Below are 26964 nucleotides of genomic sequence, written 5' to 3'. Positions count from 1 at the left end.
GAGCCAGACTGCTTCAAGGATAAATACTGCCCCAGGTGAGAAACCATCTATCGGCCCATGTCAGAACACCACACACTTTCACATCTTGGAATATCACAACCATAGAAATTATTTCCTTGTGAGTCTGCCATTTTTGCCGTATCCTATGTATGTGTTTGAAAACAAACTGTAGACCTCCATAAACATCTCTGTTAAGTTTGAGTAAACTTGCATCCATTTTACTTGGGTTTTGAACGTTTAGTTTGCATTTCACCACTAGCTTGTAAAATGTGTTTATGATGTGAACGATACACTGTGCCCTACCCAGGTATGATGCAACATTTTTTTTTATGTATTTACACCCGACAATGTTAGAAGGTGCACCAATTATTGAAATCAGACATTCCCTGTGACATTCACTAAGAAGTGTACACTAATATTACTGTCAGTATAAGTTGTTTCTTGGCAGTTTACAGAATTGTTCATTACAAACTAATTGTTCAAGAAAATTGACATTTTGTAGTACTACTTACAGCAAAGCTGAGAATGCAACATGTGCCACTGACATGGTGCGCAATTAGGCATATATTGGCCATCTCTGTGTGCAATAGTTTATGCCAACATTTTTTTCTACTTCAAGTTTCGCCTGAACAGTGGCACTCTTAACACATTATTTACTGCTCAATCTCTCTGCATGATATTTTTTTAAATGGCCTTAAACAGCTATCGATTAAAAGCTGACAGCAATAAGAATTATTGCAAGTTATCCTAAATTAGAAAGCTGAAACTGCGACAAACATCATTGCTGGTGAAACAGAACATTCAAATAAATTTTAAGAGCTCTGCTCAACTACATACATTTACGACTTGGCAAACAAAGCCAATTTACTTAAGACACGGTCCCAGATGAACTCCGTTAGTGTGAAAAACGCAATCCATTTCAAAGGTACAAGGTCTTTTTTCTTGCCATTTGGCTTCCTACTGAATAATTTTCAGCACATTTACAGCTATTTCAGCTCAATTGCCTCTTAAGGTTTTTGATCACGCCACCTCATATCAAATGCAATCCATATTTGCGAACTTAACTTTATTTCACTCATTACCACGGCCATAAACATCTGCCGTGTGCTCAGGGTGTGAAGAGTGGAAAATTGAAGTGTGACAGACTAAAGCCATAAAAAAGCTAGAGATACAGGAGCTTCGGAAAAGTGTGGAAGAATTTGTGTTTTTTTCAAAAGAAAGACTTTAGATGGTCTTGTTTCGATAATAAAAGTGCAACTATGCCTTCATGACCATCCCGGTGAACAAAAATCTTATTTACTGCTTTAAAATGAAGAGCATAATGCTTCCCTTATATTTTACAAGACACTACGTTTGACATGCAGGTGCACAAACCAAGGAAACCAAGGGGTCCGGGGCAAGAGACTCAAGGAATGTGAAGGATTGAGATATTTGTAATACCTAACCTTAGCCAGGCAAAACGTACTCTACAGCTGCACGCAAATTATACACATAACCTCAGTGCCCTGATATAAACAGTCTGTGTCTGCACAGCTCTTGACATTTGGCACAGGGCCGGATGTCAGGTGTCCATCAGTCCTACCTCAACTATCACTCCATCTTTTCTACCATTTACTAAAAGGACACGATGTTAGGTGAGAACTCCTTCAACGCGCTTCAGTTCACACCTTCAGCTCTTTCATCCAAGTTGGGGCAAATATCTAAAAATGGAGGGTTGAAGGCAACCACTAATTTAAGGAACATCTGGGGGATTATTAAGACCAGTTCCTGCACATAATTACGCCAACTAAAGTCTGTTCCTTTGCTCAGTGAGACCCAGTCGGCAGGGGAGCCGGAGCGAAAGCAAATTACCACTTTCCCACCGACGGACCACTGTCAGGAAGTGTACACACCGACCCGACCGTGTCACTCAAGCCTGCCCAGGTCTCAGCTCTATAATGGGCCTCTGAAGAGCCCCAGGCAGGGCCAGAACCCAAGCTGGGTGGCTCTCATGTCTGGGCTGCAGAACTCTTCTTTGTCATTAGAGTGGAAGTCCGCTAGCTTCCTTTGTCTCCAATTAGCTTCTCTGAAAAGCACAAGAACATCCTAAAAGGGTTTTGGAATAATGACTGTTCATCAGGTCAGGGGAGGTTTACAGTGTTCCTTTGAAAACTTCAGAGACAAAGCAGTGAATCAGCGTAACAGATGGCCTTCATGATGGCATGATGTTTGGGTGAGCTGCAGCGACACACAGGTTCAGAAACAGTATGTGCTTTAGACTGAGGGGGGTGAGTCTTCCCAGAAACACTAGGGAAAGTAACAGGGGGACTGGTGGGAATAGCTGCTATCGCCAGATCAGAGTAAGTTTATAGCGTACTATTACAAAGAGAATCACTTATAGCCTAAATATTGGAAGCTTTTAAGGAGATGTTAACTTAACTACCAGGTTTCATTTGAATTTTAATATATAATATTTAAACACACAAACAAATCAATCAACAATCACATTAACAGTGCACACTTTGCACAAATGGGTACAAAATAGGTCTTAACCTCCAGTAAATGCCTTGTCCACCACAGGCAACTAAACTAAACTTAACACTAATATATGTGGCATCTCTTTTTACATTGTTTCATGAGGTTCACAATCTTTAAAAATGTAGTGCTGTTAAATCAATTAATCTCCAATAAAATAAAATAATAAAAAATAAGTAAACTAATTAATCCAAAATAAAGTTTCTGTTTTTAATTATATGCGTGTGTACTACTGTGTATATTTATATGAATACTGTATATAAATACACACACATACATGTGAATATTTGATTTATATTATACATCAATATAAATGTATGTATAATTTAAATGAAGCAAGTATATATTTAGGGAATATTTACACACACACACACACACACACACACACACACACATATATATATATATATATATATACACATATGTTTTGAAATAATGATTTCATTTATTAAGGGAAAAAGCTGTCCAAACCTGCCTGTCACTACGTGAAAAAGTAATTGCCCCCTAAATCTAAAAACTGGTTGTTCCACCCTTTGCAGCAACAGCTGCAATCAAGCATTTGTGATAACTGGCAATGAGTCTTTCACATCGCTGTGGAGGAATTTTGGCCCACTCTTCTGCAGAATTGTTTTATTTCAGCCAAATTGGAGGGTTTTTGAGCATGAATGGACTATTTAAGGTCATGCCACAGCATCTCAATCGGATTTAAGTCCGGACTTTGACTTGGCCATTCCAAAACCTTAATTTTTTTTTGTTGAGCCATTCAGAGGTGGACTCTCTGGTGTGTTTGGGATCATTGTTCTGCTACAGAACCTAAGTGCGCTTGAGCTTGAGGTCACAAACTGACGGCTGGACATTCTCCTTCAGGATTTTCTGATCGAGCACAGAATTCATGCTTCCATCAATTATGGCAAGTCATCCTGGTTCTGACCATCACACTACCTCCACCATGTTTGACTGTTGGTATGATGTTCTTTTTATGAAATGCGGAGTTGCCACATGTAACGGGACACACACCTTCCAAAAAGTTCAACTTTTGACACATCAGTCCACAGAATATTTGCCCAAAAGTTTTGGGGATAATCAAGATATTTTTTTTTGGCAAATATGAGGCGAGCCTTTGTGTTCTTTTTGGGTCAGCAGTGGCTTTTGCCTTGGAGCTCTCCCGTGGATGCCGTTTTTGCCCAGTACCTTTCTTATTGTTAAATCATGAACACTGGCCTTAATTGAGGCAAGTGAGGCCTGCAGTTCTTTAGATGTTGTTCTGGGTTCTTTTATGAGTTCCTGGATGAGTCGTCTTTGTGCTCTTGGAGTAATTTTGGTAGGCCAGCCACTCCTGGGAAGGTTCACCACTGTTCCAAATTTTCTCCATTTTTGGATAATAGTTCTGACCGTGGCTCGCTGGAGTCCCAAAGCCTTAGAAATGGCTTTTTAACCCTTTCCAGACAGATGCATGTCAATTATTTTGTTTCTCATCTCTTCTTGAATTTCTTTAGATCGTGGCATGATGTGTTGCTCTATAAACATGCTTCACTTTGTCAGACGGCTTCTATTTAAGCGATCTCTTGATTCAGCAGGTTTGGCAGTCATCAGGCCTTTGTGTGGCTAGTGAAATTTAACTCATCTTTCTAAAATAATGTGGTTAATCACAGTTCTTTCATGATTTAACAGGAGGGGGCAATTAATTTTAGGGCCAGGTAAGTTTGGACAGCTTTTTTCCCTTAATAAATAAAATCATCATTTAAAAACTGCATTGTGTATCTACTTGCATTATCTTTGTGTATTATTAAAATTTGATTGATGATCTGAATCTTTTAACTGACAAATAAGCAAAAAAATAAAAAAACAGGAAGGGGGCAAAAACCTTTTCACGGTACTGCATATAATACATATATTTCTTTAATATATACATGTCTGTATGTTTATATATACACAGTGCACACACATACATTATGTAATCACAATTAATCGATTTGACAGCACTCATTTTTTTCCTACACTAAATTAAATTATGAAGACTTTGTTTAACAATTTTAACTGTAAAAATTTAGGGGTGTACATCATTTTTTGGGGCATTGAAGACTAGCTATTTTATTTATTTTAGCTAATAGCTTAACACATCTAAGTACTCTGTCCAAAGAACATGAGATTTGTGTTTACAAAATAAGTGCAAGTGATATATTTATTTGGTTTTATAATAAAAAAAAAAAAAAAATGATCAAGATGCAGACACATTACACAAAGTAAGGAAAAGAGCGATGGGCAAAGGTCTGCCAGGTTTGGAAACATTTCCTGTGTTCCATAAACTTGGCGAGGGTACTGTGAGAAATAGAGATATGACTGCAGGCTTTGAGGGATGACTGACTCATCTTCAGACAATTACAGGCAGCAGATTCCATCCATAACAGCTGACTTGCTACATTCTGGTGCACATATGGCCAAATGTGGTCATCTGCTGCATACAAAGGTAGGGCTTCATCTCAGAATAAAAGTTTGATCAAGAACAAGTTTCTCAAACATCAACTAAGCAGCTCATGGTAAAACATTGAGGATTTCAGCAGAGAGATGTGGGGGGCTCCATCTTCCCCAATATAAATCTTCTGTGGTACACAAGACAAATATCTGCACAGCTGTGCGCTTTGGACACATTTGTAGGATGTGTACTGGATGCTCTGCCTCCAATTAAAGGATCCCAGCATCATCGGTTCTGCAGAATAAAACTCATCAGTAAACAAGGGTCACGGAGGTCGCAGTGTGCAGCTGCGTGCTGTTGAGAAAGATTGGACACACATTCGAAGGCCAATGTGGTCTTGTAAAATCTTCAGGGGTTCTCTCCGGTGACTGCACACCTGTGCTTAGATAGACTCAGAGATGAAGGGGACAGAACTATTAAAGTGAGGGCTGAGCACTGTTCCTCCAATCCCTCCAGGAAGACTGAATGCTTTGGAAACCAGGCGCATGAGTAAATAACAGTGTCTCAATCCTGGTGAACATCAAAAGGTAACGTGCACAGAACACAGGCCAGGAGCATTTAACTTTAGCAGTGATTCTGCAGTTTAGAGGCAGATTTTAGGTCTGCAGAAAGATTTCTTTCATTACGGGCAGTCTTGGATCACTTAGTGCTTAAGCTCACGATGGCTGATCAATTACCAGTGAAATTAAATATGAGGTCACTGGACCACAGTGTGATGCTTCTACAACAGACTAATGAAGACCCAACAGAAGCACAGTAATTGAAACACAAAGGTGTTTGTGATTGAGAGATGTTCAGATAAAAAAAAAATACTTGCAAGGTAAATGTATTTGTCCCATCATTCTTGTATGATTTCTTGAAGTTTTTGGGTGTTACAATAATGGTAAAGACTTAATTATTACATCGCCAAAAAAACTTAAACTATATTATCGGCCAGTGATTTGTAAACAAACTGTGCTGTACTGATGTACTATATGTGACCCTGGACCACAAAACCAGTCTTAAGGGTCAATTTTTCGAAATTAAGATGTATACATGATCTGAAAGCTGAATAAATAAGCTTTCCATTGATGTGTGGTTTGTTAGGAGGACAATATTTGGCCGAGATACAACTATTTGAAAATCTGGAATCTGTGGGAGCAAAAAATAAATAAATAAATAAATAAAAATTTCGAAATATTGAGAAAATCGCCTTTAAAGTTGTCCTTAGCAATACATATTACTAATCAAAAATTAAGTTTAGATATATTTATGGTAGGAAATTTACAAAATATCTTCATGGAGCATGATCTTTACTTAATATCCTAATGATTTTTGGCATTAAAAAAAACGATAATTTTGACCCATACAATGTATTATTGGCTATTGCTACAAATATACCTGTGCTGCTTATGACTGCTTTTGTGCTCCGGGGTCTTTAATATGAATATAAGGTAGCACTTTAGTATAGGGACCAATTCATAGTTATTAACAAGTTGCTTATTAGCATGCCCTTTTATTAATATATTAGCTATTTACTGGCACTTATAAAGCACATATTCTGCATAAGCATATTCTACATGCCTAATCCTACCCAATACCTACACTTAACAACTACCTTATCATCTATTAATTAAAAAGAAGCAGATTAGGAGTTTGAGGCAAAAGTCGTAGTTAATGGTTTGTTAATAGTGAGAATTGGACCTTAAAATAAAGTGTGATGGAATACACTACATGAACGCAGGTAATCGATACACTACATAGCAAATCCAGACTCTATGACTATATTCTCGCCCAGCTCTAATCTGCTTAATGCGACTGTAAGGCATGAGAATATTGAAATCTTGTCAAAATTAACATTGTGTTTTCTGTAAAGATGCTTTGAAACAATCTGTATTGTGAACAGTGCTACACAAATAAATTTGATTTCGCTTGACAAACTGAAATAAAACACTAATATGTTTTCTGCTGACAGACATAACGGAGAAAAGCAGGTGGTATGAAGCGGTTTTCACCTTGGGCAGCATGGGTGTGGCGCGCTTGCTCTTCTTCTCAGATGGATCGTCCAGCAGGTCGGGCTCAAACGCGTAGAGCTCCGTCAGTTCGTTCATGGTAAAGTGACGTTCAATCTGCTGCTGGTCTACAACTCTGAAGGACAGAGACTGTTTGGCGACCTGCCGGTCATAGATCTTCTCCTCCATGGTTCCCTATAGAAAAGAATCAGGTCAAAAATTTAATCAGATCTGATTAGCCCTGTCTATGAATAAACCTGTATTATATACACAACAAATAAAACTAAATTTCTCACCTGAGCCAAAAACCTGTAGACAAACACAGTCTTCACTTGGCCAAAGCGATAGACTCTGAAAATACTCTGAATGTCGTAGGATGGGTTCCATGAGGCATCAAAAATTATGACCCTGTTTGCAGCTACCAAGTTGATCCCAAGAGAACCAGCTCTGGTTGAGATGAGGAACAATCGACCCCTGAGGAGAAGAACAAGAACACAAGTGCTTTCATGGAAAAGTGCTTCAGACTGTGACCAAATGGTCATATTTTGAGACCATTTTTTATGCCTGTGCAACTAAATTTTGTGTGCGGTGGCACTGGCGCAACCACCGTGTAGTTCAGCTCATAAGTGCTGCCAATTCTGTTGTATCTTGTGGCTATCTTACCATTGTATTGTTGTTGTGCTTTTTAATTAAGAATAACAATGAATCCATCTTTTGTTTTAGTCGTAAATAGTGAAAGGTGTATAGATTTATGTAAGCCAAACAGACAATTATATTTTCTTTTAAAACGTGACAACAAAATCGCAAAATCGAAAGTGAAAGGATCCGAAGCCCGAGGCTTATAACATATCAAAACAGGAACTCCCATTCATAAAATTCAAATCCCAAATAATATACTGATGAAAAAGAACAGGTTGAATGTTAACCATTTTCGTTTCCATATAACTATAAACTTTAATAAAAGTTCATCAGTATGCATTGATTAATCCCATGTTGTGGCAAAAAATAAAAAATTGCAACCAAATGTGACCCTGGACCACAAACCCAATCTTAAGTGTCAATTTTTCAAAATTGAGATTTATACATCATAAGAAAGCTGAATAAATACGCATTGATTGCTTTCCAACTATTTAAAAATCTGGAATCTGAGTGTGCAAAAAAAAAATAAAATAAATAAATTTAAAATATTGAGAAAATTGCATTTAAAGTTGTCCAAATGAAGTTCTTAGCAATGCATATTACTAATCAAAAGTTAAGTCTTGATATATTTATGGTAGGAAATTTACAAAATATCTTTACTTAATATCCTAATGATTTCTGGCACAAAATAAAAATCTATAATTTTGACCCATACAATGTATTTTTGGCTGTTGCTACAAATATACCCCAGTGACTTAAAGGTTTAGTTCACCCAAAAATTAAAATTTACTCACCCCCAAGGCATCCTAGGTGTATATGACTTTCATCTTTCAGACAAATCCAGTCTGAGTTATATTAAAAATTGTCTTTGAGCTTTCAAGCTCTTTTATTGCAGTCAGCGGGTGTTGCATTGCTTCAGTCCAAAATAAGTGAAATAAAAAGCACCTTTCCATAACAAAAAAAAATAAATAAAAAAAAATAAGTGTCCCACACACGCAACGCTGACCTCATATATTATCAGCCCGGAGCTGCTTCTGTATACAACTGTTGATGCAAGCTACATAAAATGATTATTACGATTATGATTATCAGCCCCCAGAGCTGTGTAAGACACCTTTTTTATGGAAGGGCGCATTTTATTTAACTTCTTTTGGCCTGAAGCAATGCAACACCCGCTGACTGCAGGGTCACAAAGGGTCACAAAGGGTCATGTGCTGCTGTGACCAACTGAGAAAGTTAGTCGCAAACGAGTGACCGGTGCGAAGAATGAATCTGGAGCCCTGCACTCGAAAGGGAAAAGTGCCTTTACCGAACATTACTGGTGTCATTGAAGTCCTCTGCCCATTTCTTCCTGGTCATGGCATTCGTTGAACCATCTAGACGATAGTAGTCAATGTTTCTGAACCACTTGCCCTCACCTTTAGAAAAAAAACAATCAGTCGACAATCAGTTTCTAGCAAATATTTAATGCAGCTGTCAGCCCTGGTGGGGTTTGCTGTACATGGAGAGCTCAGGGGAAAGCATGTACCCTACATAGGTGGCAAAGCCCAAAGAACTCATGTTCAGCAATTAATATTATGGCCTCCCACACTCGTGTTCATAACTAACATTTCAATATGTTTCCAATTATTCCTCTGTGATCTTTTCATTACAAATTGCAAAGCCTTAAGCTAACATTTTTTTGCAAAATAAAAAAGGCCTAATCATTTTCAAAATGAAAGTAAAAACAGCTGCGAGGGTTTAATTAGGACCGTGACCTTATTCCAGAGGCTTTATGTTTACATGCGCATATTTGTGTGTTTCTGTGGGCACTTAACCCAGATCTGTGTCAGATGTGTGCCCAAATATCAGATGAGTTTCCGCATGTAACCACAGTTTGCACTCACTGGATCAGTGCTCGCTTATTTGATGAAATGAATGTTAAATTTACAGCAAATATAATTCAAATAAAAACTACAGTACTGTCCATAAACATTGAAAACAAAACACTCACAACATGGGCCACCGTACAAACGATATTAAGTCAAGACAGACAAAAGAGAAAGTCGTATAAGATGCGGAACCTGTCATGCTGACATAGTAAGAATTAAAAATTATGCACAATACAATGAATACAATATCCTGTTATTATTTGCAAGAGAATATATTAAGTATGAAAAGCATGCAGACTTTGAGTGGCAGAAATCTCTAGCACAGAAAATCAAACAGATTACAAAGCACCATGATTAAGGCTGAGGAAAAACATTGCTAAAAGTGCCTAACCTTTGTACGGCGAAAGCTTCCCTTCCTCTTTGGCTCTGCCTGCCAGCTCCAGGAAATCTTCAATGAGGTCCAGAGAAATGAGAGACTGGCTGAACACCAACCTGAGCACACAGGACACGTGACCATTACACACATGACCGTATGACACAGAAGACGATGAATTCTGAGCCGGAGGAAGAACTGTTTGCTAATCTGACAAAACTTCACTCACACTTTCTCTTCCAATTCTTCAGCCATGCGGAGGATCTCAAAAAGAAGCACCATTTTCCCAGAATGCTCCAGTATTTCAGAATCTGCCTCGGTCACAAACTCTTTGTACCAGTCAGGTGATGGGCTGCCAGGACCTGAGTTCGACACCCGAACTAAGGGAAAACATCACAGATACACACTGTTGTGGCCATATTTGCAGAGGACGTACAATGCAGGCATCTCAGTTGTTTTATTGCATCTAGTGTCAGGTCCAAAATCTACCAACATCATTCTTATGAATCATTTTCATTTTTTAAAACGTGAAATATTAAAGTGTAAATAGTGTGTAAAGTAAGTGTTAATTTGTAGAATTTTGCTCGTGTGTGAACTGTTATAAAATTAACTGTAAAAAATATAATCTTGGTCATCAGTATCGGTCAATGAAATGTTTTTTTTTTTTTTTTTTGCAAAATTTTCAATGTCATCATTTACTCAACCTCAGATATTATTTCTTGTGCTGAACACAAAAGAAGATATTTTGAAGAATGTTGGTAACCAGACAGTTGCTGGTCCCCACTGACTTCCATAGTATGGAAAAATATTATAGTAGTCAATGGCTACTGTCAACCAATGTTTGACCGATATTTAGCCAAGGCCGATATATCGGCCGATATTTGGCATATTTCAAATATTGGCATCGGCTGATAAGTTGTCCTGTTTGGCCGATGCGTTAGAGACGGGACTTTTATTTTGACGGCACTGAGAACAGCGGAGTGCTCATATTCTCCCTCTTGTTTGCTGCTGTCATTATAAGTTCTGTCTAAGATGGATCGAAGTCTGTCTAATAATCAGACAGAAATGTTAAACAAAGGAATTAAAATGTATACAAAAAGTATTATAATATAATTATTATATGCTTTTACATTATTAGTAATAGAAAGGCAAATATTATAATACTTTCTCATTTACCGTCAGCATTCAGCAAATACGCATTTATATAATTTAAACAAGTCTAATGAACATTTAATTTCATAAACCTTGCAAACTTAGTCAAATCCAGTTGTGAGATCCTGTGAAGTGTGCGTTTGTATCCTGCATGATCACATGTTCTCTGTGTGAAGGACTGTCCGTGCGAATTGAACGTGGACAGGAGGAGCGTTTAGCTTCACTGGATATGTGCAATCGACAAACTTTAAACCTGTGATTTTAAACTATGCTGCACGTTATGCATTTGCCCACTGTCATATTCATATAATTTTTCACTGTGTGCTGTATGTAAAAGGAGTGTTACCCTGGCTTTATATGAAAAAATATGATTGCCAATGCACACAAACTTCCCAGAATACGGAGTGCCCTGTTGGTTACAGTGTTTACTTCCTTTTTAATTATATTTTTATTAGGGATGTAACGATTAACCGCGAGCCGGTTGAAAATCGATTAAAAAAAATGTGTCGATTCAACAAATCACGATTCATTTAGGGGAATGAATTTATATGAATGTATGTCTGAGCGGAACTTACTGTCTTTAGAAAAGTTTAGACGGTATTTTTCTTTTCATCGTGCCTCTGTATAATGCATATTAAAGTTCATAAGTGCAGCGCTGCTTTGTTTACAGCGGAAACCAAGGGAATGCTTTAAGCGCCACCTGCTGGCAGAGAGTGAATCTGCATCTCGTTCAGCTCGTCTGCTGTTTCTGTTTCATGCAGATATTTATGATGCATAGTTTCACAAATCTGAAGTCAGACCATTCTGTTTTTGCTTCAAATTTAATCTAATTTAGATTAAAAACTGCTCATGTTGCATGTATGCAGCATCTTTGTTTGGATCATGATTAAAATGCAGTGGTTGCTTCTAATTTTAAATGGAAAGAGCACAGACAAAGCCTTATTTTGTTTATATGAAGAGATTTATTTTATTTTTGTTACTTATTTATTTGATTTGGGGCTTGTGTTAAAGGGGTCCTATTATGCTTTTTCACTTTTTCAACTTTAGTTAGTCTGTAATGTTGCTGTTTGAGCATAAAAAAGATCTGCAAAGTTACAAAGCTCAAAGTCCACTTCAAAAGGAGATATTTTATTTAACAGAAATCACTTTTCAAAAACTACAACGAACGACTCGTTTGGCCAACAACGCATATTTCTGAGACCTTTATGAGATCTGGTTGAGCTGCACTAGAGAAGGCAATGAGTGTTATCACTGTGTCGGAGACAAGCTAGCTTTCCAAAGGCAGACGAGCTGTGTTATTTAGCAGATGCTTTTATCCAAAGTGACTTGCAAATGAGGACAATAGAAGCAATCAAAACCAACAAAAGAGCAATAATATGCAAGTGCTATATATTAGTATATTATTATAGTGTTATATTTCAATTTCAAAAAGAAACGTGCAGCATTTTGTCTAAGAAATAATAAAAGGACATTTAATTTGTCTTAAATCTCATTTTGTAAAAAAAAAAAAAAAATTGTGAATCGAATCGTGAAATCAAAATCATGAATCAAATTGAATTGAGTTGAGCGAATCGTTACATGCCTAATTTTTTATTCAATATTTCTTTGTGAAAAATACTTTGGTCATCTGAAGTATGTTTAACATTTATTTTTTAATCAATTTTCAAATTTCTTAAATATGAATTAAAATAAATAAAAATATATCGGCCACCCTGCTTTTCAAGATGTCGGCATCAGCTGTCAGAAAACCAGTATCGGTCGACCACTTCTGTCAACTGTTTGGTTACCAACAATCTTCAAAATATCTTCTTTCACACGGGTTTGGAACAACTTGAGGGCCAGTCAATGATGTCAGAATATTCATTTTCAGGTGAACTATCCCTTTAACCATTATTAGTAACAACAGCACTGCTTAAAGGGGTCATATGATGAGATTTCAATTGTTCCTTTCTCTTTGGAGTGTTACAAGCTCTTGGTGCATAAAGAAGATCTGTCTAAAGACTAAAGTCTCAAATCCAAAGAGATATTCTTTATAAAAGTTAAGACTCGTCCACGCCCTCCTGAAACGGCTTGTTTAAACACACCCCCACATGTCTACGTCACGGTGTGGGAAGATTTGCATAACGCTGCCCAAAAGTTCACGCAAAGTAAGAAGGCGTGACTTTTATTCTCGCTGTTGCCGCCGGCGCCATGTCGTGGATAAGCTGTGTGTTTCATTGTGAAAGCAAAACTACTTTGTTTAGCCTTCCAAAAGCGGACACAACTAGAAATCAGTGGTTAAGCTGTATTTACAACACTGTTCCAGAACAGTTCTGTAGGAGCAATGAACACTGTGTAGGGACCATGTCAAGGAGAACACAGTTTATGCACGGAGCTCACTTCTAAGGAGCTGATTATCTGAATCAGGTGTGTTAACAAAGAGAGACGTGCAAAATATGCAGAGCTGGGGGCTCGAGGACTAGAATTGAGAACCGCTGGTGTAGAGTAGAGCTTGTTGTTTGTCATTTCTCCGATCACAAATTATGACATGGTTTTATGTTTACGCGGCGCGATGCAACGCAACGCGTAAAAACACAGTATAAGTCATTATATCCGTAATTATGTCCCCACTGGATGCAACAAATTGCTCATTTGTAACGAGTTTTATTGTTTTTGTCTCGTCGTGCTGGTGTTCTGACTGGGACACACATCACAGTATGGTGAGGGGCATAACATTTCCGCCACACACTTGAGGCATTCGGCCAATCACAACGCACTGGATAACTGGCCAATCAGAGCACACCTTGCTTTTCAGACCGATGAGCTTTGTAAAAATCTACGCGTTTCAGAAGGTGGGGCATAGAGGAGAAACAATAATGTACAGTATGTGGAAAATAATGTGTTTTTAGCAGCATCATATGAGCCCTTTAACTCCTATCTGAAGAGATGATTTTGTCAGTAAGCTCAGTCATACCCTCCTCCACAGGCTCTGCTCTGTTGCGCCCCTCAGGGTTTCCTCCACGAGAGCTGGTGTTCCACTCCTTAATCACTTCCAGGTCATCGCTGTCGGACTTGTCTGAGCTCTGCTCTTTCCCTTTGCCTCGCTTCTTCTTTCTGTACGGGGAACCAGATCAGTCATTATACAGGCAGCAGACAGGACGGTTACCAGGGAAGAGTTAAGACCCATCCCAAACCTTTTGGGCTTCTCATCTTCAGAGGTCAAACTCATGGAGGACTCCTCTGTCTCTGAGGCTATGAACTCCTCCATACTGTCCTCGTCGAAGTATCCCTGTTAGTGTGAAGAGAGAGAGAGAGAGAGAGAGAAACAGTTAAGGTGCTGCTATTCTAATCAGCAGAGTTACAGCAACTGTTCAACCAAATATGAAAATTCAGTCATCATTTAATCAACCTTATCTCATTCCAAACCTGTATGACTTGTGTTCTGAGTCAAAACACAAGTTTAGGTATTTTAGCAACACTTTAGATTAGGGAACAGATATTCACTAATAACTATACATTTTGCCTCAATAAACTTCCAATTTGCTGTTTATTAATAGTTAGTAAGGTCATGTTTAGGTATGTGGTGGATTAAAAGATCTAGAATATGGTCATGCAAAATAAGGCATTAATATGTGTGTTAATAAACAGCCAATATGCTAGTAATATACATTCTAATAAGCAACTAGTTAATAGTGAGAATAGGTCTAAATAACTTAAGTGTTACCTATACTTTAAATGAAACCTCCACTGAAAGTCTAAGTAACCAAAAATTTGAACATCCAAAATGGTAAAAAAAAAGTGTATAAATCAGTATGAATTGAGTGGTTTAATGCAAGTCTCGCGAAGAGCTCATTATGTTAAACAGATTTAATTTAGGATTTTAAACACCTACATTTAGAAACTCACATATGCTAGAACAAACCTCAATAGTTCTCGTGCACCACACATGCACACTTCAGTTCTAATTTCGTTAATGAAGACGACGACGAAAAATATTCGTTAACGAACATTTTTTCTGTGACTAAGACGAGACGTTGACGAGCTAAAAATAATATCTGATGACGAAATTATGACAAAATTTATGTCACGTTTTCGTTAACTAGATGAGACTGGACTATAATGTTATTTGTGGACTACCAGACATTCAAAATGCATCCTATAGGCTATTGTTCTTCAAAATGTGCGTCCCTGTCATTGGATTGCGATCGGATATGGGGCGTTTGCATATCTAGTCAGTATAGCAGCCGCAGTGGATGGATAGACTACAAAAACGCGAACTAGCGATCTGAAACAATGGCCTCAGCACCTGAAGGGGTATGGATAAGGTGACCAGACGTCCTGTTTTTCCTGGGACTTACAATTCGTTGTTGATTAACTTAAAGTTAGTGAAGGCGGGATAGGCAGAATCGCGCTGATAGAAGTGCTCTCTCTCTCTCTCGCACGCACGCTCCACTTCCTCAGTTTCTCATATACAGCGCGCGATCAGTTCTCAGCGCTCAAATACACACACTGCAGTCCAAATGTTTATCGTGTAGAGTATCTCACGTAAATACAGTAGGTTATGGATTAAGTGAACGTGAACAGGTGGGTGAAAACTGAACGTGTGTCAGTATTTCATGCATGCCTTCTGTCTTAATAGGACAGCATTCCAAATTAAATACCTATCTGTCATTAATGTTCACCAACAAAAGATGTTAAATAAATGTATACAGTATCTGAAAAATGAGTTTTAGAGTTGTATCTCTATTGTATTTGTCTTATCGTGCTTCTTATATATATATATATATATAATATTTTTATAAGTTGCTCCTTTTTCACTTAAAGAGAAAGTTCACCCAAAAATGAAAATTGTCATAATTTATTCAAGATTTTCCAAATTCAATCCTTGATTCAAATTTATTATAAGCTTATATGATTTGATCTAAAGAGAGAAGAATTAATGATTATTTTAATTTGAAAACTACATATAAAATAAATAAATTTTGGTAACTACAGTTTGGCTAAAACTACTGACTAAAAGTTGACTAAAATGCAACGACTTTTCGTCGACTAAAACTAGACTAAAACTATGAAAGAATCAAATGACTAAAATGTGACTAAGACTATTAAGCATTTTCGTCTCAAGACTAAGACTAAATAAAAAATGCTTGCCAAAATTAACACTGGCACACTTGAGCTTCTGTATTTGCCAAATGTGTGTTTGTCAATCATTATTTAGATGAATAGCTTTTTATTTACATCATATAAAGCAACTGTTTCTTTTCAGATGGATTCGTTTTCGGCAGATTTATGACCATTTTGGTTAATTGGCATTTGAATAGAGGTTTCATTAAAAATATATTAATCTGTATTTCCGAGGTCAACCCAAGTCTTCTGGACAGAATTTTCATGTTTGGGTGAACAATCCCTTTAAATGCTGTAAATCTAACGGATTGTCTAGTTTTCTAGAGCTTAACATAATAAACTGTGGATAGATAATGTGAACCTGAGCATGTACAAAAGTGCTTCTTTGGCAAGTAAAGAACATCATTTGGCTCCCTAGTCATTTTTTTGGGGGTCTGGCGTCCAGTATGTGAACAGAAAGCGATGACTTCAGGGAAACTTCCCCCTCATGTAAATTGTGTTTTCAGAGACGTCTGCAGTCGGCTGTCTTTATTCCCTCACCTTGTTTTCTTTACTGATATAGTCCAGCTGGAGGCACCACGGATGGGTCCAGATTCTGCTGAGCATCTGGAAATCCTGGAAGAGTTTGGTCCCGGCGCGGCCTCTTCCACTCTCCAAGGCAGAACCGACACCTGTTCAGAGGGAGACGTTTAGCGCCCGCCGCTGGCACGGTTTCTAGCCCAGCGTGCCAGAGCACGGTGCACCGCAGCGCCCCAAATCCTGAATTCAGATTAGCCCAGAGGATCAGCTGAGCAGGTAAACAAGCTCTCAGCACTGTGAGAGGCTCACGCTGCCCGTTTCCACACTGATGCTTACGAAGGCAAAGCAACAAAATCCTCCACTCAAAAACCACAACAAGAAAGGCTTTGCTACAAACATGTTGAAACTGCTGTGTGTCGATTTTCACAGTACACCAAGCAGATTTGCAAAACAAACAACTGCCTATGTTCAAAAAGAAACACTGGGATACTGAATATTGCACAGGGCCTGAAGAGACAGTACCTGAGCAACAGTGATAATCCATCATGACTAGGGTTGGGAATCGTTAGAAATTTTCCGGTTCCGCCTAAAGGTTCCGGTTCCGACTCTGGTTCCATTAAAATCATTAAACAACTATTAAAAAAATAGTGTTAAGGAAAAATGCACAATACTCAAATACTCAATGTTCAATACTGTTTATAACTTACTGTCAACTTAATTTAAAGGTTGTCAATGTCAAAATTCAACATATATATTACAGTATACAAATTTTCAAGATATGCAATGCCAATCTGGCTGTACTGTAATACAATGTTGTGAATCTGTTGTGTCTAGGGCTGCAACTAACGATTATTTTGCTAATCGATTAATCGGTCGATTCTTTTTACGATTAATCGATGAATCGGTTTATGTACTTATATTTTAGTTTTGCCCATTTTTTCCCCAAGTAAATTATTAACAAAGGGTCTTTATCATTCAACATAGACTTTTTAGAGATTTTAACCATTTTGCATTGTCATATCCTCATCAAAAACATACCCGGAGTTGTGTTTTATTATGTGTTGGTTATCCTTTGTCAAACTCTTCTGCAATCAAAACACTGACCCATACATACTCTAGCAAATTTCACAAGGAGGTTTCAAGTAATGTTTTCACCATGGCAGTCCTTAGGGCTCCTAAAGTAGTTTAACATCCCGAACAAAGCTTATTAAGGAATCTTTCAGAACATATTTTCACGAAGAATAAGAATAAAACAGAATAAAATTGCAGTAAATTGCATATCAGCTTTTACGACTAAACATTTGCAAACAACATTGTACTGCAGAATCTGCACAAATAAAAGTCTTTGCACACTGTGATTGTCATCAGATTTAAATATGTAGTGGTCCTTTTAACAGTGCAAAATTCAAAAATGTAATAAAGCGATAAAATGTTAAACAAAACAGCTTATGCCTGAACTGACAGGAATTCGACTACCTGTGGGAAATGAGGCAGAACACTATTCACTCATTATTTGAGAAAAACTTTGCATTGCAGTGCAAAAAGGTCAACATGTCCAAATGTTCAGGGCTTAGGCTTGCTCTCTTTTTAGAGGATATGTTTCCTGCCGCAGAAAACAGCCGCAGTTTACAGGTTACTCTTCTTTTTTGAAGGCTCAAAGTAAAGTGCTCCCACACTTTGAATGAAAGTGATTCAAAGATTAGTTTTATCTTCCGCTTTTTTCTTTTTCTTTCTCGAGCTTACTCCACTGCCGCCTGCCTCACCCATCACGCTGAATGCTGCAGACAGAGAGACGCTGTGCGGGAAGCACGTGACATAAAACGAGGCCAGCTATTGGGCTATTCGCTGCTTCTCCTGCTGTACTGGCTGGGGAAAAACCTCCGGTGGCTCATTACTGCCACACTTTGGTCACCGCAGATTTAAAATATGCACGAAATGAGCCGCTTACGGCAAATAAAAATTATTTAGCAACGAATCGATTACTAAATTAGTTGACAACTATTTTAATAATCGATTTTAATCGATTAGTTGTTTCAGCTCTAGTTGTGTCTGTTTAAAGTCCATAGAAATCAAACGTTTTTTGCTGCTAGTATGATTATGCTAGTCTCAACTTTATCTATAAGCTAGTATTTCAAAACAATGGCAAAATTTACATTAATATGTACACTGACTTCCATTCATATAAATGTGTGAGACAGGAAATGCAAGCTCATATGAATGTTGCTGCTTTCCAAAAATTCAACTCAGCTCTGACCTGTGAATTTATAAAGTCATGTGAAGACTTGAGACTAATAATAGATGGTGTGACCGCTTAAATCAAAAGAATGCAAACTTTAAATCTGCAGAATTGCAGTAAAGTGGAGTTTGAATGCATATATTTGGATGCATTACATGTTGCACATAAACCAAGTCTAGGTGATTGCAGCAATGCTGTAGCATCTGTAGGAACCACATCCCTTTAAAAAGTTTCTTTTTCAAAACTATCAATGATATGTTATTTATAAATCTAGCCGTTTTATTTTTTCCTCCTCATATTTACACATCCTAACACCGGGTACAAACAGAGAGCAGTCATCGCTGCATACAAAGCTGGGAGAGCATTTGAATAAAAAAAAAGTCACAGCAGCTTCAACACGAATGCGAGTTCACCTCAATGCAGCATGAAATCGGATCAGGGTTTGGGTAAAGCAGGCCACCAGGACAAAAGCGCAAGCATTAAGGCAAACACAGTGTCTGGTTGGTGGTCTCTGGGGGTCTGCACCCACAGTCACAACAGCAGCGAGCTCAGAGGAAAGCCGGCCTAATGAGCCTCTGGCTGGGAAACTCTCCCAAAGCTCTTCATTAGATAAGGACGTGGGAATTGGTTCAGATCGCCCCGCGGCCTGGTGCCAGCTGCCATTCTTCCTCTCCCACTGCAGAAAAATCGCGGCCTGAGCTACAACACCGCTAAACCACTTACTCAGATCTCCAAACTCCTATTTCAGGGTTTAAGCTGAGAGACTGCATGACGTGAATCACATATTTCACAATTAAAACTCAACATGACAAAGCATTTAACTTAGTATTCAGTTTCACTCAGGAATACTTTACATAAAGCAGAAAATAGATGGATTTTAATCATCAAAACTAATTTTTTTGTTTTGTTCTGTTCACATTTTTTAGCTGGTGCTCTAATCATTTTGGCCACCACTGTATATTATGAAAATAATTAGGAAAAAAAAATAGATTTCAAGCTATCTTTCAGAGAGCAAATGTGAATAAACTGAAGTGAATGTAATGTAGAGTCGTACCTGTGAAGTGATCCAGGTAGTATCGGTAAAGCTTGCACTGAATGGGTGTTAACCGTATCGCCAACACATACTCGTGTTTTGGTGGCAGGAATTTTGTGAGGGCAGTGTAGTCTCTTCTCTGCAGAAGACAACGTTTTTACAAGTCTGTTCATTGTGAACTAGCACTGAATACACTGGCTGTGGTCTTCTGGCTTACCTGGACGCATCCTGCCAGCATCTCGTAGAGGATGTGTGCGCGCTTCTTCATGACTCGGACATCAGTGAGCGTGGAGTCGGCGCACTGGCCGTTCTGGATGGGGTTGATGAAGCGGTTTCTGAACTCCTTCACTGATCCCAGCAGGTTCTCCTTGATGAAGTTCACCATACAGTGATCTGAGGGGAGAAAATGGCACTTTCACTTTCCACATTCGCATTCAGAATGACATGCTTTCCACCTCAGTGGCATAACCCTTAACAGGCCATAGTCTACATTAGACATGTGCCGATATTCATTAATGCGATATATCGTGGTAATGAATATGCACGATATTGTTATCGTGGACACTTCTAAATACCGAGAATAATTGTATATTACAAATTATTCAGAATTTGGAATGCATTTTAAGAATACTTTTCCCATCAACTGGTCAAAATGCACAACACCGCTGTATGCTGCTTTAAAGAGAGTGTGCCGCTCTTATGTAAACAAGCACGCACGAGAAGCACATGGAGAAACACGTGAGAGACACGCTGAATGAAAGCACATTCACTCTCTGACAGCAGATGGCGCTAAACTGCAGAAAATGCAGCCCTTACCCTGGAAACCCCATAAATAAAAGCAGCTGCTCCTTTCTAAACAATTAAATAATATAAAATAATATTTATATATTTCCATACATTTTTTTTCCATTTTAATCTGGACTACAACATGCCCTAGATATTCTTTGAAAGTGTTTTGATTCTTTATTGTTCATTAACACTTTACATTAGGGCTTCATTAGTTAACAAACTGCCAATGAAAAATTCTTCTGAACATTCATTAATCTTAGGTATTCCAATATTTAGTAACACATTAAAATCAAATGTTTGCAACTTTGTTATTTAATGAGCTAACAGGAGCTAATAATTGTATTTTTTTTAACAAATATTAATAACTTCTGTAGTAAATGTAGCTATTGCTCAGTGTGAATGTTAATGCATTAACTAAGGTTAACTAATTGTAAAGTGATATCTATGGGTCTTTAGTGCTCCTGTAGCTCAAGTGGTAGCGCATTACGTTACGAAGCGCAAGGTTGGGGGTTCGATTCCCCGGGAACACGTGATAGGTAAAAATTGATAGCCTGAATGCACTGTAAGTCGCTTTGGATAAAAGCGTCTGCTGAATGCATAAAATGTAAAGTTCTTTTGCACTTTAATCGGTGTAAAACTTTTAACTTTATATATATTTTTGTATTGCTTTATTATATTTAAATGTTCATTTATTTTTGTTATAAGAAAAAAAGTTATTTAACCTGTTATACTGTATTATGACCACTTTTTTGAAACTTAATTTCAATACCGTGATAATACTACATACCGTGACAAAACATCAATTAATCGCAACAGGAAAATTTGATACCGGCATATCCCTAATCTACATGAAGCATAATGCACACACAATACTCCAGATCTGACTGAAATAGGACTGATTCTGGGAATCAAGCAGCACTGAATGTTTAGAGCCAGTTGGAGGTTCTGTCTATGAACTATGAATGTTTTCTTTAAGTATTTAGTAACTAATACTCTACCAATATGTTAGCTGATATTTGGGAATTTTAAGATTATGGCATTGGCTGATAACCACATCCAATAGTTTTTTTATTGCCTACTAAACTCTTATGTTGCCAGCCACTAAATAAATAAATAAAAGGCAGCAGCAATCGTGTGATTTACACTCGATCAGGTTGTTCTGCAGCGGGGTTCCTGTCAGCACCACTCGCCGACGGGTCTGGATGGAGTTCATGGCTTTGGAGACCGCAGACGCTTCGTTCTTCAGCACGTGACCCTCGTCACAGATGACAAAATCCGGACCTGTACGTCAAAACATCATCCATTCAGTTCATCACCTGAACATGTGCAGTGCTCTCACAGACTCTGATCAACACACACAACACATTTCCTTCACACAGAGCATTTTCTAGAAAATGTAACTTTTAAATGTACAGACATGCATATTCACTAAGAAACCTGACACGCCAGATTTGACTGGAAATCTCAATCTTTTGACCAGCTGATATTTGCACGTTTTTCCTAATCACGTGAGCAGAAGCGCTTTGCTAATGCAGTCACTTCACCTGGATCCACCAGAGTTTTCTGGAAGGTTTCCTTCAGCTTCTTGCTCTTGATGTTTCGTCCTTGCGTGAGGTTGCGGTACATCTCATAGCCTATGATCATGACGCCGCCATCCTCCTGCCAGCGCTGTAGAGCGTACGCTCTCTCCTGAGGCCTCTTCACTGTGGCCAGCTCCGTCACCTGAAACACAAGCCAAAACACACCCACATACAGTGAGACTAACATCAACAACTGAAAAGGAATGTGCGCCTGTGAAACAGCGGCTCTCAGGGATGTAATTTTTTTTACTACATTTGACATATTTATGACCCTGCAGCACAATAGCAGTCATAAATAGCACAGGTATATTTGTAGAAATAGCCAACAATACACTGTATGCGTCAAAATTGGCAAAAATCATTAGGATATTAAGTAAAGATCATGTTCCACGAAGATATTTTGTAAATTTCCTACCGTAAATATATAAAAACTTAATTTTTGATTAGTAATATGCATTGCTAAGAATTTAACATTAAAGGCGATTTTCTTAATGTTTTGATTTTTTTGCACCTTCAGAATTCAGATTTTCAATTAGTTATACAGTATATTGGCCAAATTTTGTCCTATCCTAACAAACCATACATCAATGGAAAGCTTATTTTAAGTTTAAATTGAAAAGAAAAAAAAATAATAGTTTTGACAGGTTTTGTGGTCCAGGGTCACATATGTATTGAGAGTAAAAGTACCAAAACTTGCATTTGTTAAACAAGTTTAATTTATAATTAAATTAGGAATGTGCACATGATGCATTAATGAATGATAATGCCACAATATGCAAGTATGACACATCCCCCCCCCATTTTACTCCCCTGAAGGACACATTTTACATGCAATAATGGTCACTTCAAAATAAATGTATCTTTATTTGTAGTATTCATGATGCAATACTTGAACAGTTTCAAATGCACCCTTGTGAATAATAATGGTCTACGTGTTACAGTACCTCTAAACTCTCCTCGTCCTTCAGGCCTTCTTGCCACTTCTCAAACTCATTGAGCCAGTTGAGCACAGTGTTGAGAGGACACACCACCAGAGCTGTGCTGAAGTTCAGCTTCTCACACAGCAGCAAAGTGTGGAGAAACGTCACCACCTGCAGGACGACCAGAGAACAGCAGAGTCAAACACTATCCGTCTACACTTCCATCTCCAGGTATTATCATCATGGTTTATTTTACAGTTACCTGGAGAGTTTTTCCCAGCCCCATGCAGTGGGCCAGAATACAGCCGGAGCCAGAAGACTTCTCCACCTTCCTCACCGACTCACAGCAGCAGTCCCACATGAACTGCACTCCTGCAAACAGAACACACACAAAACCATCACTTAGTGTGTGTTTTTCCATGCGTCCTCCATTTAGAAAAGGACATAGTTATGATGGTTTAACTTTTTTTGGAAAAGGTTTATTATCTAAATAACCCATTTATTTATTATTTATTTGTAGTAAAACCATGTTTAATTTTCGTAAAGTTTTTGAGTGCAGTAATGAACATGAGCAAGCTTACCTGACGCTGATATTACAGTAGCCAGTGTTAACAGTTTACGTGATCTTATTTGATTTGATTTTTTATTTTTTTTTTTTTTGCCAGGAGGCAAATATATAAAAAAAATGCTCTCGGTAAGACCATCCACAGTAGCTCATGTTGGCCAAAACACACAAGGAAAATACTGTCGGCAATCACAGACATTCGCATTCGGACGGGATTCATTTTCTCAGAGGATCACGGAGTTTGCCGAAAAACACAGACACGGCAAATTCGGATGGAATTAAAATAACAATTTGCAAACTAGTCCCGTCCGAATAGGGCTTTAGTTACATTAGCAAGAAAAGCTGTTTAAAAGGTTATTTTTTATGAAAGATTATAAAAACTAAATATAAATGATAGACCATGAACATTTGATTAGAAAGAAATGGGGCCAATTTTGATTCGATGATGACTTTAAGCATCGATTTCCTCCAGGCAACCCTTTTCAGTGACATACTATCAGCCAGAAATACTAAGAAAAGAAAAAGAAAAAGATAAACGTCATGCTTAATTGTTTTTCTGACTCACCATCCACCTGATGGGGTTTGAGTTTGGTCACCAGGTTCCTGTGAACCTGCACTAATGGTTCCTTGGTCTCCTCGTCCTCATCCAGCACCAGCTTTGTGGTGATGGGACACGTGACCTGCGATGACTCCTCCACCACGATAGTCTGAAACCAAAGAGTGCCAGCTTTGAGTTTCCCCACAAAATGACAAGCAGAACAGTTTGGCTCCGCTGAGCCCTGAACATCTGCGTCTCGGGTTTGTACCTCTCGCAGTTTCTCCCTCAGCCGCTCCCTCTCAGCAATGCGCTTCCTCCTCTCCTCTTCCTCCTTCAGCGCATCCCGGGTCTCCGTCCGCAGCTTGTCATCTTTAATGATCTTGCGGATCTTCTTGCGATTTTTGGGCGTTCCTTTCTCATCTCCTTCATCTTCTCCATCCTCCTCCCCTCCACTCTGCGGAGCAGAAACACAAACACTTCACACGAGGCTTCGATGGTTTGTCTTCACTGAGCTGAAACAGATCTGTGCTGTACAGTACCTTGCCACTGGACGAGGAGTCTTGAACCTTAATGCGACGTCGTTTCTTCTTCTCTTTCTTGTAACTTCTCTCGCGGTCCTTGGCAGCTTTATTGGACGACCTGCAAGCGTTACCACAACTTCTTTCATTTCTCCATTGAGGAGTAACTGATTCATTGTAAAAATACATTAATAAACCATGATCATCAATAATTAGGGCTGGGTTTTGATACAAATATCACAATTCGCTTCTCATTCACAAACTTGCGATTCAATTTGATTACTCGATCAATGTCCATTATTTCGGATATATATCAGGTACAGTACATGCCAAATATTCTCAAGGAAAATAAATCTATCAGTTGGTACTACATTATTATAATATTGAAGGTTAAAATCAACTGATTTGTAGGCTTTACAGCTGCTTAAATTACACTTAACTCTTTCCCCGTCAGCGTGTTTGAAAATAGTTGCCAGCATTTTTAAGGATTTTCACTAAAATGTCATGGCCCCCAGAATATTTTGTTGCTGATTATAACGATGAACTAAGATGAGTGACTGCTTTTCATAAATTTTAATAGAATTTGTAAATGTGATACTGATTTAATACAACAGTTCAATAAATAAGAAGTTAATTTCAAGTGACTTACATTGTCTGACTATAACACTATCATCTGATTTTGCTCTATTTCGTCGTCGAAAATAGTTTGAAACAACGTCACAGCTGAGCATCTCCATTCAAACACAGCGGCGCTTCGTTTACGAATGAACTGCGTTTTTAAAGGAATCTAGTGAGTCAGTGATTCATGATGATTACCCATTCATAAAGACAGTCACTTGATTCATTCCTGGATGAATCAACTGTTCGAACGAATCAACTGAATGAATGATTCAGTGATAAAACTGCCGCCACCTGCTGCCAGTTTTAGTTTAATTTTTAAGGTATCTTTTCAGTTATTTAAATCATTTACTATTTCTATATTCAAAATTTTTTCAAACATTAACCTCAACATGAATTTACGGATTTAATTGCACTCATGCCACCTCTGATCCTCATTAAATGTCTGAAAATACACCTGCAAGCCACTTCTGTACAAATAATTTTTGTTAATACTGATTTTGTTAATTACTGATTGGTAACTTATTCGTCTTATTCTACTTGTTCTTATTCTGTGGTTTTAATTAGAATTTTTAAAAAGCTTTTTTTTTTTTTTTTTTAATTTGACAAAAGGTTACATACTTTTAATAAATTTAGAAAAATGCCATTACAACGGTAAAAACAAAATTCCATTGTAAATCACTTTAAGGAGTCAAATATCACATAATGACAAGGTAAATGTTTTATCAAATTTTGCAGTTTAAGGAGTCAAATATCACCTCGTAATGGGAAGGCAATTTTTTTTTAATCGATTATTGATTAGAAGGTGCTCCTAATTTTTTTAAGCGAAGAGCCCTGTGAATACATATACAGACTGTATCAAGGTCAGGGTTGGAAGTCATATCCATTCCCTGATTAACTGTCTAGTGATTGTAACAGATTTCCCCCGTGATGCTCTGCAGAAACACTGAGCTCTCTTTGTTTCAGCTGAATTAGAGTCAGGTGACTGATGTTAACATACCAGAGTGTTGACCTGCTGCAGTGTAACAACGGCTGAGCAATACAGCAAAACTAAAATCTTTCTCTTTTATTCAGAACAACTGACTGATTCAAGAATTTTTTAAACATGTAACTAGTGAACTTAAAAATGACTTCAACATAATTCAATCAACATTCCCTTCATTACAAACTTGCAAAATCATCTAATTCTATTCCAAGTGCAGTACAGGACAACATGGTGTGAAGCAACTTCACTTGTTAAATATCTTTACAGATCAGACGCATTAAATATGAATGCAAACACAGTACAAATGTGTTTTAAACATGTCATATATAATTACTAATAATATAAATTTAGCCAAAATGCAGACATTAAGTTTTAGAGGTCAACTCAAAAAGTCATGTTCCCAAATCCAAGAGGGTCCTCGCACCATTGTGGCCCTAATAAAGTTGAACAGCAGTAGTAGACTGAAAATAGCAGATTTCAGATTTTTCATGTTTGCATGTCACCATCATACAAACATGAAATATTAAAACCACAGTATTTTACTTAT

General features: G+C 37.8%; 1 protein-coding gene across 3 annotated transcripts in view; it reads right to left on the bottom strand.

The window, feature by feature from the left end:
* LOC109079909 (transcriptional regulator ATRX-like) overlaps window positions 1-26964 on the bottom strand; it is a 56950-nt gene that overhangs the window by 11215 nt on the left and 18771 nt on the right. For all 3 annotated transcript variants that reach the window (XM_042737831.1, XM_042737833.1, XM_042737832.1), the window contains 17 exons: window positions 24836-24935; window positions 24565-24750; window positions 24324-24465; window positions 23456-23565; window positions 23218-23364; window positions 22238-22415; window positions 21837-21974; window positions 20122-20297; window positions 19926-20043; window positions 16657-16787; window positions 14187-14281; window positions 13967-14106; window positions 10091-10241; window positions 9880-9980; window positions 8927-9035; window positions 7275-7452; window positions 6982-7173 (listed from right to left, as the gene is read on the bottom strand). In XM_042737831.1, the coding sequence (XP_042593765.1) occupies window positions 6982-7173; window positions 7275-7452; window positions 8927-9035; window positions 9880-9980; window positions 10091-10241; window positions 13967-14106; window positions 14187-14281; window positions 16657-16787; window positions 19926-20043; window positions 20122-20297; window positions 21837-21974; window positions 22238-22415; window positions 23218-23364; window positions 23456-23565; window positions 24324-24465; window positions 24565-24750; window positions 24836-24935 (2392 nt within the window). The remainder of the gene's footprint in view (window positions 1-6981; window positions 7174-7274; window positions 7453-8926; window positions 9036-9879; window positions 9981-10090; window positions 10242-13966; window positions 14107-14186; window positions 14282-16656; window positions 16788-19925; window positions 20044-20121; window positions 20298-21836; window positions 21975-22237; window positions 22416-23217; window positions 23365-23455; window positions 23566-24323; window positions 24466-24564; window positions 24751-24835; window positions 24936-26964) is intronic.

This window comes from Cyprinus carpio, chromosome B14 (genome assembly GCF_018340385.1).
Source record: "Cyprinus carpio isolate SPL01 chromosome B14, ASM1834038v1, whole genome shotgun sequence".
Classification (NCBI taxonomy): domain Eukaryota; kingdom Metazoa; phylum Chordata; class Actinopteri; order Cypriniformes; family Cyprinidae; genus Cyprinus; species Cyprinus carpio.
The sequence above is the reverse complement of the archived record's forward strand: the minus strand, read 5'-3'. Positions and strand labels throughout refer to the sequence as shown.